The sequence below is a fragment of the Idiotropiscis lumnitzeri genome, chromosome 13 (assembly GCF_059441095.1).
Source record: "Idiotropiscis lumnitzeri isolate Australia: NSW breed Sydney's pygmy pipehorse chromosome 13, RoL_Ilum_1.0, whole genome shotgun sequence".
Lineage (NCBI taxonomy): Eukaryota > Metazoa > Chordata > Actinopteri > Syngnathiformes > Syngnathidae > Idiotropiscis > Idiotropiscis lumnitzeri.
This window is the reverse complement of record NC_142403.1, coordinates 6,386,619-6,401,236: the sequence shown is the minus strand read 5'-3', so window position 1 is coordinate 6,401,236 and position 14,618 is coordinate 6,386,619. Positions and strand designations below refer to the sequence as shown.

The window sequence follows — 14,618 nt, the reverse complement described above, 5'->3', positions numbered from 1 at the left end:
CTCCCAAACTGTATGCTTCTTATGTTAAAAACAATGTGTTCCCTGCGTGCGTGCGTCCCCAACCCAAACTGTACTTATGTTATTCATATTTAAATATCTGAAGTATATAAAGCATCCAATGAAATGAGCTATATCTAATTAAATAATGTAGATGTATAAAATTAAATTAAACGAGTGAAATAATTCGAGTTGAGAAGAGCAGGCGTTGTTATTACCTTTGAATAATATGTTTATTCGGTGGATATTTGCCCTTTTTGCAAACATGTCTGGACATATTCCCAGCGACATAAGTTTAAACATGGTATTGTGCAGGCTTGGGGGGTTGTCCGGGGAAGACGCCGGCCATAGACACCCTCCAAGCCTGCAGCAGCCTCAAGGTGTTTCAAAAGATAATGAGTGGCGACATCCTGTCGATCGGTGGCAACTGTCGACATCCGGGGGACCACCCTCCTCCTTCTTACCTTTTTTGTAAAATCTGCCTAGTCATGTTTGCATGTCTGGACATGTATTTGTTGGCTACATTTGGACAGTCAAACGCCGTCATTTATCCCGCTACGGACGAGAAAAATGAAGGGTGATGTCTCCACCGCTCCCGCCCCTCGCACCCTCCTATTTCCCTGTACGTCACATCCTTCCTACTGCCGGCAGCCCCCATGTTTGTAGTCCTTTTTTGTAGTCCATACGCTGAGTAAAATAGCAACCAGCCTGGTTAAGAAATAGAATACAGCTAGGTTAAGAATATTGCACACAGCTAGGCAACCCCCATGTTTGTAGTTTATACAGGTAAGCATAGAAATATTAGATATTAGAATATTATATATTATTATAGATATATATATTATAGTATAAATATATATATATATATATATATATATATAGTTATATATATATATATTTATATATATAATAAATAGCATGCTGCTAAGAAACAGCTTACAGCTAAGAAATAGTATGTAGCTAGGTTAAGAAACAATATACATTTAGGTTAAGAAAATAGCATACAGCTAAGAAACAACATGCGTTTAGGTTAAGAAATAGCAGCTAAGCTAAGATATCATTAAGGTCGTTTTACCAATTATTTTACCTTTCAAGGAGGAGCATCATCTTGTCTGTAGACATCCCCAAGTCATCTTTGCAACAAGCTTTGACATGTTTTCACGTATTTCTTATCTATAGTTGGACAGACAGACGACCACCAAGTTGCGGTCGTGTGTAAGCATAAACAACACCGCCCGCCCCCCAGAATCACGCTTCTGTCAAAAATAAGCACATCCCCTACTATCATATCCCGACCCCAGTCTCAATACAGCCAAATCCCAAGTCACGCTCTGCACAGACAAACCAATTTTTCCGGCTGAAGAGCCAGACCTACTCTAAAAATGAAGACGCTCAGAACAAGACGCCGCATGGTCATGGACATCACACCGAGAAGGGTGACAACCATCGTTGCACCTGATCAGGTTTCTAATAACATTGCAGAGCACTCGTCAGGTAAACGATGCAACTAATCCTTAACTATATTCCTATAATCAATAGCTATATATTTAATCAAAGTATCTTTGTACTGCAGATAGCGGTGTGGATGAACCTACATGCGACCATGACATGACTATGGTTGAAAACGTTGTTGGTGTAGAAACCCTGACAACTGCAAACATGGAACAGGTTGACGCCTGTACAAATGTAGACCAGGATGGAACCCCTACAAAAACAGACGAGGACCAGGCAGGACCATCATACTCTTTATGGGTGGGCGGTACGGGAATCTTACCAACCTCTGTTGTAGCCTCGTACAACACTGGCGAGCCATCATATTCAGGGTGGAGCCGTCCCGTTTCAACAACGCCGCCGTCGACACCTCCGATGACCCCCACCTCGTCGGCAGAATCTTCACAAAACGAGAAGGCACAACAGCCCAGTTGGTCCGACCAGGCTGAATCTCCACAAATCAAGGAGGTACGAGTACCTAGTTGGTCCGAACAAGAGTTCTCAAACCGTTCGCTTGAGCCCTCTAAGGTTCAGACCGTCAACGACCCTGACCCCGGACCTGCACCTATTTCCAAGGATGATGTACAACATATGTCATGGGTTGATCCTCCTAAGGGATGGGTTGATATGGATGTCGTAATAGTTGTTAAAGCGGCGATTCTTTACATGGTCAGACGTTTTTTGATAAAGTATCACAAAAAAAGGGGTTGTTTGCATAGCTATAAATACTTAGGGCATAATTATTATCTAAGACTGCACTATGAACGCATCATGCCGATCCTTTGCGGTAAAAGGTTTTTACCCTGTATTCACTACTTGTTGGATTTGTGTTCTGTAAAAACGGATAAAGAAACAGTCAAGCGAGTTGCAGAGATCTTAATGGTGGACTTAGCACTCGTAAAGGACTTACCGGACCGCCTTAAAGTGGATGAGAGCGTATGTTGTATGATATATCGTGATCAACTTGATATTTTCGAAGAATATCTTATAGAAAATATTAACTTTGACTAAAAATGGGTAATGTGTTGAGAAAATTATCGCTTTTTGGCTATAGAAGCTACTTTGAGTCGCTCGGGTTCGATCGACACGTTTCAAAATATTTTGGAAAATTGGGAAAATGAGATAAGTGACTTAGCATACTCACGTTGTTTAACGATGTGATAAGATACCGTCTCCGTCATCAACAACCTGTGGATCTCGCGCACGAATTGAAGATGTTTGAAGACCTGTTAGAATCAAAAGTTAATCCATCTGTTTTAACCCTGACCTACAGACTTTTTACGTCTTAGAGAATCCTTATCATGTGTAACCAGACTTAACCTTGTCATATTTTTGTATTTCATTCAATTAAAAATGGATGTTTTTAAAAATATGCTTTTGCGTCTGTGTGTTTAGACAAATAACAATGTGACGTTTGTCACTCAATCATAAACCGTCATGAGCGTTAAGCGTTGGTTGAAAAAATTGTACTACGATCCCATTCAACCAGCCAGTTTTGGAGGTGCAGATCGCCTTCATTTAGCTGCGAGGGAGAAAATGGGTCAAAAAGTGACGCGTCATAAAGTCAAGGATTTTTTTATCATCGCAAGATGCATACACCTACGAAAATAGGAGCACAGAAAGGTTTAAAGGGAAGTCTCTGCTTTGAAGCTTGCCCCACAGAGTAATAAAATTGCACTTGGTAACAAATAAATTACCGCAAAAGTCGGCCAGCCAGGATGAAATAGTGAAAGACAGAGAGTTTCCAGAGTTAACAAGTATCATTAAGCGTTCACTGTATCGCGTACCATCGCTATTTAGAATTTATTGTCATTGTGCCCGCAGGTGGTCAAAAGTAAAGACGGCTGCCGCCAGCACAAACGACCCTAAAACCTTAAAATAATATTGAAGAGAGATAGAAAAAGAAATCTGCCAATATGCAAATCCACTGGTGCCGGACTACGAGTCCATCATAAAACAGAAGCATTATTCGGTAAATAAATTAAGGTTGAATGATTTAGAATAATAACATAAATTAAGCTGCTTTATATTTTGATGTAAAATCATAAGAGCTCCTTTCAGAGCGCATTCTCGCATTTAGTAAGAAGGATTGTGTACATTATTTAAGAAATGAGACATTAAGTGATAAAGACTGCGTAAACATCATTTAAGAAATAATAAAAGCCTCGTTCTTCTGAACTGTCAGTAAAACACCGGCCTTAATAGCTCTCGGGTGGTGCTTTATGTTTAGTGGAAAATACCAAAATTTGTTTCATACCATTTATGCTTGCATACTCTTACGCTGATATATTGTGTTTTCAGTAAGTCGATGTCAGATATACAGAATGGAATGGTGTTTATCTACTTCTTTGAAAAGGTAAATATTTTACGAATCCGATAAGAAATGTAGCAATTTTTGTAATGTTAGCAAAGTCGAGTAAGTTTTGCTGCAGATATGACTTGACACCGATTTGACAGTCTTTTTCATCCTTAATTTACTTTTCTTTTTTTTTAAATCTGACTTGATGATTTATTATCCTGACAAAATTCTGACTAATAGCTACTGTTAACATCTTTGGCAGCGAGACTTCAGCAAACTATTAAAACAATAACAATAATATGCTTATTCTCTTCCTTTGTTTTTTGTTTCTTTTGTAGGAGACATGACTGTGATATATTAACAAAAAAGATGGCAGGAATTTGTTCATATTCATTTTTGTTTGTCTTGGCGTGTTTAATTCTTTTTTAAAAGGAAAACAGGTAACATAAAAGATAGCCGCATTTTCGCAAATAAACCTCATTCTCATTTTCTGTATTTTGATTATTTGAAAAATATCTCTCGGGTTGTTGGGTGCGTGTCTTGAATTTCACAATGTATTATTTACCAGTGATGCACGATAATATTACCATTGTTTTTAACACGCTGGCCATCGATCATGTGGTATTGGCATTAATTTCACAGTTTGCGCCGTGACTTTTGACCGTAGGTCAGTCAAATGGTCCAGGCTGACTTTCTAGAAACTCAGCATGAACTGTAAAATAGTCCCACTTTTTCCATGCATTGTAAATGATTCACTTTGTGACTAGTGACATGTCAGAAAATAGTCAGAAATGTTTATCATTGTTTTACAAAGTAAATGCCGGTGTTTGCCCGTCTTATTCTGAGTCACAAAGCAGAGAAAATTAACTTTCAAGAATCAAAATACTTCATATTTGATTCCAGATTAATTATAGCGGTCACTGAAGGTGTAATGGTACACTCGACCGAGTTGTGTGTTGTGCGGGCAGCGTGGGTTCAGTTTCCACTCAGTGACTTTGTCTATGTCCGTCCTGTGACTGGCCGGCAAACAGCTTAGGGTGTTGTGCGCTTTTCGCCCGTAGTCAGCTGGGATAGGCTCCAGCACCCTCCCGCGACCCTGTACAGGATAAGCGGTGTGGATAATGACATGACATTAATGATAGCCTAATCATTCAATTGTTGCACCTTTTCTTGCCTGATGACGACCGTTTTATTGCGTGCTACTTTTCAAACTTGTAACGATGCACTCTTGTATTTATTCTTCCACCTTCCCCCTGTGTTTTCCAACAGGTAAGCTGTGACCTTTCCTGTCTTTGTCACTCCATGCACTGGCAAGTACCGTGGGCAGTCCTGGCCAGGCGGAAAGGGGCAGTACTCGTAAACTGTGCTGCTTCTGGAGACCCCATGGCTGCGGGCCTACCATCTCCCTCTGCGAGCAATCGAAAGCTCACACTGGTGGAGTTGATTTTATACTACCTGTTGATCTTGCTGGTTTCTGGGCTGCAACCAACAACGGGTCAGAGGGTCTACACCAACACATGAGCTGTCCACATACCAGGAGGTCGGGAGGAAGCAGAACAAATTGCCATTAAACAACTACGGACATGTAAGTTCAACAACTCTGCTCTTAGTGTTCAGGTTTGCACAGGTGAAGGGTAAAAAACACAAAATGGAGACTTCTGCTCAATTATGCTGCTGCACAAACCAAATCAAAAACAGTTTCCATTAGTGCGTCTGCGTCTGCCTATTCAGAAAGCCCGACTTGACTTTCAAAGCAACATATTGTAAATCTGAACATATGGCCAAGGAATGACACTGTCTTCGTGCTTCAGTAATGTCTGTGTTAGATTTGAGCTTGATTTCATGTAAGAAAACGCATCACTTTTAGTTTTACCCCGTGGTTTTCAACCGCACAACCATTTTTTTTTCACTTTTTATGCATGTAGCAATGCGTTGTTCTTGACTGAATGTCAATTTTTAATTCTTAAAATGATGTAGCATTAGAGTGTATGTTAACATCAGTTAGAGATGCCTAGAATGACACATTTAATTAGTGAAGGGGGGAAAAAATCAATTGCGTTGTCTGAAAGTAGGATCTAAGTCGACTCAGGGGTGAAACACTGAGCACTGGCGAAAATGCATCAGCTATGGTCAAAAGTACAACAAAGGTTTTTCTCATCTGCTGATATTGACTTCTCGTTAAAAACCTCACATTTTTGGGATATTTGAGGCTACTCGTCTTCCTGATACTGCCCTGAGGCTTTCATTTTTTCTTTTAATTTCATTTTTTTTTTACATTGCATTTTACGAATCTTTTGTGATCAAGGGAGTGTCACTATTTAACATGCTGCATAGCAGCATTTACCTCTGGTTATACCTCATCATGGACGTTTGACAGGACATTTGACAGCCAATGTTTTTTTTCCATTAAACTACCCAAGATGTTCAGATTGACGCTTAGTTTTCGAGTTCATACTTATTGGTTGAGTCTGCAACTAGTTGGTGACACATGAATACTGGTGTACGATGCAACCCTTCATGAAAATGATCAAAGCGTTTCGGAACCTATTTTCTGTTCTGCTTGAATCCTACTTTTAATTAACTGGAGACCTTAAAAAAGGCAAACAAATGTTGCTGATGAATGATAGAAAAAAATCAAAATACAATGAAATAATAATAATAATAGTCTAATTGCCACTATTCTGCTTTGGTAACCTGTTCTGACATTTCCAGTAAAACGGTGCGGCAGCTTCCTGGGATGTTCTCTAGAGGAAAAATGACTAAATTCTTTAAATGCATGTTAACCTGGGTTTGTGTCAGATGTTTACTCAATATTTTGAAGCTGGTGCTTTTCAAGGTGGAAATATCGTAAGAAGCTGTGTCTTTTTACCGTTGGAGTAGACAACTCTGTGGTGTGTTATTTTCAGCGATTCAACTCCGCTTTTTATGAACATGTTTGCCGGTTGTGCTGAAAAGTTTAGACTTTTGGCGAAACAATTTCACGATGGAAACAACAACTGCGGCAATCGTAGTCTGTTCATTTCTCCCCATTTGGCTCTCTGGCGAGCGAGATGCAGTTTCGATTGCAACGCTGCTGTCTTTCCTTCAAACCGAAAGTCGTACTATACATTCCAAGAAGTCTCCAGAGATTAAATTCGACCTAGAGGATGCAAAAATACTGTACATCACCATTGCTAAGCAAAGCATCTATTAGTGCTTACAGCTGATATTGAGCAGAAGTCTCCATTTTGTGTTTTTTACCCTTCACCTGTGCAAACCTGAACACTAAGAGCAGAGTTGTTGAACTTACATGTCCGTAGTTGTTTAATGGCAATTTGTTCTGCTTCCTCCCGACCTCCTGGTATGTGGACAGCTCATGTGTTGGTGTAGACCCTCTGACCCGTTGTTGGTTGCAGCCCAGAAACCAGCAAGATCAACAGGTAGTATAAAATCAACTCCACCAGTGTGAGCTTTCGATTGCTCGCAGAGGGAGATGGTAGGCCCGCAGCCATGGGGTCTCCAGAAGCAGCACAGTTTACGAGTACTGCCCCTTTCCGCCTGGCCAGGACTGCCCACGGTACTTGCCAGTGCATGGAGTGACAAAGACAGGAAAGGTCACAGCTTACCTGTTGGAAAACACAGGGGGAAGGTGGAAGAATAAATACAAGAGTGCATCGTTACAAGTTTGAAAAGTAGCACGCAATAAAACGGTCGTCATCAGGCAAGAAAAGGTGCAACAATTGAATGATTAGGCTATCATTAATGTCATGTCATTATCCACACCGCTTATCCTGTACAGGGTCGCGGGAGGGTGCTGGAGCCTATCCCAGCTGACTACGGGCGAAAAGCGCACAACACCCTAAGCTGTTTGCCGGCCAGTCACAGGACGGACATAGACAAAGTCACTGAGTGGAAACTGAACCCACGCTGCCCGCACAACACACAACTCGGTCGAGTGTACCATTACACCTTCAGTGACCGCTATAATTAATCTGGAATCAAATATGAAGTATTTTGATTCTTGAAAGTTAATTTTCTCTGCTTTGTGACTCAGAATAAGACGGGCAAACACCGGCATTTACTTTGTAAAACAATGATAAACATTTCTGACTATTTTCTGACATGTCACTAGTCACAAAGTGAATCATTTACAATGCATGGAAAAAGTGGGACTATTTTACAGTTCATGCTGAGTTTCTAGAAAGTCAGCCTGGACCATTTGACTGACCTACGGTCAAAAGTCACGGCGCAAACTGTGAAATTAATGCCAATACCACATGATCGATGGCCAGCGTGTTAAAAACAATGGTAATATTATCGTGCATCACTGGTAAATAATACATTGTGAAATTCAAGACACGCACCCAACAACCCGAGAGATATTTTTCAAATAATCAAAATACAGAAAATGAGAATGAGGTTTATTTGCGAAAATGCGGCTATCTTTTATGTTACCTGTTTTCCTTTTAAAAAAGAATTAAACACGCCAAGACAAACAAAAATGAATATGAACAAATTCCTGCCATCTTTTTTGTTAATATATCACAGTCATGTCTCCTACAAAAGAAACAAAAAACAAAGGAAGAGAATAAGCATATTATTGTTATTGTTTTAATAGTTTGCTGAAGTCTCGCTGCCAAAGATGTTAACAGTAGCTATTAGTCAGAATTTTGTCAGGATAATAAATCATCAAGTCAGATTTAAAAAAAAAGAAAAGTAAATTAAGGATGAAAAAGACTGTCAAATCGGTGTCAAGTCATATCTGCAGCAAAACTTACTCGACTTTGCTAACATTACAAAAATTGCTACATTTCTTATCGGATTCGTAAAATATTTACCTTTTCAAAGAAGTAGATAAACACCATTCCATTCTGTATATCTGACATCGACTTACTGAAAACACAATATATCAGCGTAAGAGTATGCAAGCATAAATGGTATGAAACAAATTTTGGTATTTTCCACTAAACATAAAGCACCACCCGAGAGCTATTAAGGCCGGTGTTTTACTGACAGTTCAGAAGAACGAGGCTTTTATTATTTCTTAAATGATGTTTACGCAGTCTTTATCACTTAATGTCTCATTTCTTAAATAATGTACACAATCCTTCTTACTAAATGCGAGAATGCGCTCTGAAAGGAGCTCTTATGATTTTACATCAAAATATAAAGCAGCTTAATTTATGTTATTATTCTAAATCATTCAACCTTAATTTATTTACCGAATAATGCTTCTGTTTTATGATGGACTCGTAGTCCGGCACCAGTGGATTTGCATATTGGCAGATTTCTTTTTCTATCTCTCTTCAATATTATTTTAAGGTTTTAGGGTCGTTTGTGCTGGCGGCAGCCGTCTTTACTTTTGACCACCTGCGGGCACAATGACAATAAATTCTAAATAGCGATGGTACGCGATACAGTGAACGCTTAATGATACTTGTTAACTCTGGAAACTCTCTGTCTTTCACTATTTCATCCTGGCTGGCCGACTTTTGCGGTAATTTATTTGTTACCAAGTGCAATTTTATTACTCTGTGGGGCAAGCTTCAAAGCAGAGACTTCCCTTTAAACCTTTCTGTGCTCCTATTTTCGTAGGTGTATGCATCTTGCGATGATAAAAAAATCCTTGACTTTATGACGCGTCACTTTTTGACCCATTTTCTCCCTCGCAGCTAAATGAAGGCGATCTGCACCTCCAAAACTGGCTGGTTGAATGGGATCGTAGTACAATTTTTTCAACCAACGCTTAACGCTCATGACGGTTTATGATTGAGTGACAAACGTCACATTGTTATTTGTCTAAACACACAGACGCAAAAGCATATTTTTAAAAACATCCATTTTTAATTGAATGAAATACAAAAATATGACAAGGTTAAGTCTGGTTACACATGATAAGGATTCTCTAAGACGTAAAAAGTCTGTAGGTCAGGGTTAAAACAGATGGATTAACTTTTGATTCTAACAGGTCTTCAAACATCTTCAATTCGTGCGCGAGATCCACAGGTTGTTGATGACGGAGACGGTATCTTATCACATCGTTAAACAACGTGAGTATGCTAAGTCACTTATCTCATTTTCCCAATTTTCCAAAATATTTTGAAACGTGTCGATCGAACCCGAGCGACTCAAAGTAGCTTCTATAGCCAAAAAGCGATAATTTTCTCAACACATTACCCATTTTTAGTCAAAGTTAATATTTTCTATAAGATATTCTTCGAAAATATCAAGTTGATCACGATATATCATACAACATACGCTCTCATCCACTTTAAGGCGGTCCGGTAAGTCCTTTACGAGTGCTAAGTCCACCATTAAGATCTCTGCAACTCGCTTGACTGTTTCTTTATCCGTTTTTACAGAACACAAATCCAACAAGTAGTGAATACAGGGTAAAAACCTTTTACCGCAAAGGATCGGCATGATGCGTTCATAGTGCAGTCTTAGATAATAATTATGCCCTAAGTATTTATAGCTATGCAAACAACCCCTTTTTTTGTGATACTTTATCAAAAAACGTCTGACCATGTAAAGAATCGCCGCTTTAACAACTATTACGACATCCATATCAACCCATCCCTTAGGAGGATCAACCCATGACATATGTTGTACATCATCCTTGGAAATAGGTGCAGGTCCGGGGTCAGGGTCGTTGACGGTCTGAACCTTAGAGGGCTCAAGCGAACGGTTTGAGAACTCTTGTTCGGACCAACTAGGTACTCGTACCTCCTTGATTTGTGGAGATTCAGCCTGGTCGGACCAACTGGGCTGTTGTGCCTTCTCGTTTTGTGAAGATTCTGCCGACGAGGTGGGGGTCATCGGAGGTGTCGACGGCGGCGTTGTTGAAACGGGACGGCTCCACCCTGAATATGATGGCTCGCCAGTGTTGTACGAGGCTACAACAGAGGTTGGTAAGATTCCCGTACCGCCCACCCATAAAGAGTATGATGGTCCTGCCTGGTCCTCGTCTGTTTTTGTAGGGGTTCCATCCTGGTCTACATTTGTACAGGCGTCAACCTGTTCCATGTTTGCAGTTGTCAGGGTTTCTACACCAACAACGTTTTCAACCATAGTCATGTCATGGTCGCATGTAGGTTCATCCACACCGCTATCTGCAGTACAAAGATACTTTGATTAAATATATAGCTATTGATTATAGGAATATAGTTAAGGATTAGTTGCATCGTTTACCTGACGAGTGCTCTGCAATGTTATTAGAAACCTGATCAGGTGCAACGATGGTTGTCACCCTTCTCGGTGTGATGTCCATGACCATGCGGCGTCTTGTTCTGAGCGTCTTCATTTTTAGAGTAGGTCTGGCTCTTCAGCCGGAAAAATTGGTTTGTCTGTGCAGAGCGTGACTTGGGATTTGGCTGTATTGAGACTGGGGTCGGGATATGATAGTAGGGGATGTGCTTATTTTTGACAGAAGCGTGATTCTGGGGGGCGGGCGGTGTTGTTTATGCTTACACACGACCGCAACTTGGTGGTCGTCTGTCTGTCCAACTATAGATAAGAAATACGTGAAAACATGTCAAAGCTTGTTGCAAAGATGACTTGGGGATGTCTACAGACAAGATGATGCTCCTCCTTGAAAGGTAAAATAATTGGTAAAACGACCTTAATGATATCTTAGCTTAGCTGCTATTTCTTAACCTAAACGCATGTTGTTTCTTAGCTGTATGCTATTTTCTTAACCTAAATGTATATTGTTTCTTAACCTAGCTACATACTATTTCTTAGCTGTAAGCTGTTTCTTAGCAGCATGCTATTTATTATATATATAAATATATATATATATAACTATATATATATATATATATATATATATATTTATACTATAATATATATATCTATAATAATATATAATATTCTAATATCTAATATTTCTATGCTTACCTGTATAAACTACAAACATGGGGGTTGCCTAGCTGTGTGCAATATTCTTAACCTAGCTGTATTCTATTTCTTAACCAGGCTGGTTGCTATTTTACTCAGCGTATGGACTACAAAAAAGGACTACAAACATGGGGGCTGCCGGCAGTAGGAAGGATGTGACGTACAGGGAAATAGGAGGGTGCGAGGGGCGGGAGCGGTGGAGACATCACCCTTCATTTTTCTCGTCCGTAGCGGGATAAATGACGGCGTTTGACTGTCCAAATGTAGCCAACAAATACATGTCCAGACATGCAAACATGACTAGGCAGATTTTACAAAAAAGGTAAGAAGGAGGAGGGTGGTCCCCCGGATGTCGACAGTTGCCACCGATCGACAGGATGTCGCCACTCATTATCTTTTGAAACACCTTGAGGCTGCTGCAGGCTTGGAGGGTGTCTATGGCCGGCGTCTTCCCCGGACAACCCCCCAAGCCTGCACAATACCATGTTTAAACTTATGTCGCTGGGAATATGTCCAGACATGTTTGCAAAAAGGGCAAATATCCACCGAATAAACATATTATTCAAAGGTAATAACAACGCCTGCTCTTCTCAACTCGAATTATTTCACTCGTTTAATTTAATTTTATACATCTACATTATTTAATTAGATATAGCTCATTTCATTGGATGCTTTATATACTTCAGATATTTAAATATGAATAACATAAGTACAGTTTGGGTTGGGGACGCACGCACGCAGGGAACACATTGTTTTTAACATAAGAAGCATACAGTTTGGGAGGGGGGCCAAGCCCCCCTCCCAATCACACACACAACGTCATCACAACGAGACAAAAAGCGTAATTCTGTAGGCGGGGGCCCTTGGCCCACACACACACACACACATACAACGTCATCACAACGAGACAAAAAGCGTAATTCTGTAGGCGGGGCCCACTTCGACAAAAGCGTAATTCTGTAGGAGTGGTATTAAACCTTCAACGGGCAGGGAATATGTAAATATTTTGAAATAGGTGGCTGGAGATTGGATAGTTTTAACACAGGGGCGGGGATAGCGGCCATTTTGGACAAAAGCGTAATTCTGTAGGCGGGGACAACGAGACAAAAGCGTAATTCTGTGGGCGGGGCTATGACGTCATCAAAATTTAAAAAAGCGTAATTCTATTATCTCTCAGATGTGCCAACCACAAGCTTACTGTGCTGCCCCCAAAAGAATCCAATATTTCCCAATACAGCATATTAGAATTCTGAAGCCCATTGTACCAAATTCATCCTACTTAACACTTTGCAGTGCTGCCTACATGATGCAATCCTGGAGTTATTATGAAGATTTCTATAATGATTTTTATAAAAATCTATAAATGGCACAGTATGGTACATATGCGGTATGGCACCTGCTTTTTGTTTACATTTTTTCCATTTGTGCACAATTTCAGCAGCAGTTTCCCCTCTGCCCATTTCTTACCTGCTCCTGTAAAGACAAAACTTAAAAAAAAAAAAAAAAGACTCAATCAGCATATTTTCATTCATGGCTTCCCTGCTTTCTTATGGAAAGCAAATGAGAGAATGTATAATAAAAAAAAACTGTCGACTTAGCATCTGTGGAAATACAGAACATATTGGAGGAGATGTTGAAGGAGGAAACATTGAAAGTAGGTCATCATGCTGTTGTTGTCTGAGGATCTCATTGCAATGAACCAAATTTGGGAATTCAAGACCATATTTGTTCCCAATAAAAGTCCCATCCAAGTAGAATGGGCGAGACCAAGGAGGGGAGGTGCTTGGAAAGTAACTGTTTGGCAAAAGAGCTTTCTTTGTTTTACTTTCGCTGCTGGTGAACGCCATGCGTGCCATGTGACCCACAATGTCATAATGAGTTTCGGCTACATGTGATTTTATGTCAACAAGTTGTTTCGTCTTCAACCAAAAAAACACCAGCGCGTGCGTGTTAAATACTAGCTGGGTGGTGAGGGGGAAGACTGAGAATAGTCAAAAATGTACCCGTGAGAAAACATTACATCTATCATGGAGCTGGGGAATACAAATAAACACTAAGAACGTGTTTGCATTAGTGTGCACTGCGCAGGCACATATAATAACTTGTTGAAGCGTCATTATGTCGGGAGTCTTATCAGCAAGGCACATGTATACACAATATAGTCGCTCATTTCACCCCACATGCTTATCAAATGGATTTAGATCTGGGCGTGTGCATTGTTGTTGTATTGAAAGGTGAATGAAAAAAAAAGAAGGAAAAAAGGAGAAAACAAAGTGGCAGTCAGGCTTCAATGGTGGTATGACTTCATATGGTCTTTTTGGTGTCTTCTTAAATAATTGGTGAAGTTGTTTGTGCAAAAAGTCTTTTATCATGCCACTTACGCCCATGCTCTGAAATTCTGAGGAATTATAATTTCCAAAGTGAAAAAAAGATCTTTTTAAATGTTTTGTTTTGCCAGGATTTTTCTTCTTGTCCTTTCATCAGTTTTGGAGGACATCCAGTTCTTTGTAATGTCACACTTGTTAACGTATTTTGTCCCAAATGTGATGGCAATGACGTCTTTCTTTAATGTTGCAATGCCATGGTCAAAGATTTTGTTTCAGATTTCAACAATTAGATTAAATGAAAACGAGGCCTTTTATTCTCAAATGGGTCAATTACTTTTGATTCTAATACTAAAACAATCACAGCCAGATATGATGAACTTGAGCTGAGGCCCTGAGCCAGTTTAATTGCGCAAGACTTGAACTGACTTTTGCACTGTTTAATAAAAATGATAAGTTTTTCATTGTGTCTCATCCTCACGCTACATGACCGAAAGTGACTGGTTAATTCTAGTCTGAACACATCTTGTCGTGTTCAGCAACCTCACTTGGATTTTTCCAGTCAAACATTCAAGTTTGTGTTCGAACAATGTATAATATACATTTCCTTTTTTAACTCCCCCCAAATC

The 14,618-nt window shown here is 39.8% G+C and overlaps 2 protein-coding genes across 2 annotated transcripts; one reads left to right on the top strand and one right to left on the bottom strand.

The window, feature by feature from the left end:
- Positions 1 to 1,026: 1,026 nt before the first annotated feature.
- Positions 1,027 to 2,833, top strand: LOC148324150 (uncharacterized). Its single transcript, XM_088313354.1, has 2 exons — positions 1,027 to 1,491; positions 1,571 to 2,833. The coding sequence occupies exons 1-2, from the start codon at positions 1,380 to 1,382 to the stop codon at positions 2,497 to 2,499; spliced, it is 1,041 nt and encodes a 346-aa protein (XP_088169480.1). The 5' UTR covers positions 1,027 to 1,379; the 3' UTR covers positions 2,500 to 2,833.
- A 6,782-nt stretch (positions 2,834 to 9,615) lies between these two features.
- LOC148324149 (uncharacterized) lies at positions 9,616 to 11,423 on the bottom strand. The gene is made up of 2 exons (XM_088313355.1): positions 10,958 to 11,423; positions 9,616 to 10,878 (listed from the first exon to the last, which is right to left on the bottom strand). Exons 1-2 carry the CDS (start codon positions 11,067 to 11,069, stop codon positions 9,950 to 9,952), a joined length of 1,041 nt encoding a protein of 346 aa, XP_088169481.1. The 5' UTR covers positions 11,070 to 11,423; the 3' UTR covers positions 9,616 to 9,949.
- Positions 11,424 to 14,618: the final 3,195 nt, after the last annotated feature.

Excerpts from the sequence above, each read along its gene's own strand:
- LOC148324150 (XM_088313354.1), top strand. The coding sequence starts at position 1,380 with ATGAAGACGCTCAGAACAAGACGCCGCATGGTCATGGACATCACACCG. Across the intron at positions 1,492-1,570 it reads CATTGCAGAGCACTCGTCAG|ATAGCGGTGTGGATGAACCT; the intron begins GTAAACGATGCA and ends TTTGTACTGCAG.
- LOC148324149 (XM_088313355.1), bottom strand. The coding sequence starts at position 11,069 with ATGAAGACGCTCAGAACAAGACGCCGCATGGTCATGGACATCACACCG. Across the intron at positions 10,879-10,957 it reads CATTGCAGAGCACTCGTCAG|ATAGCGGTGTGGATGAACCT; the intron begins GTAAACGATGCA and ends TTTGTACTGCAG.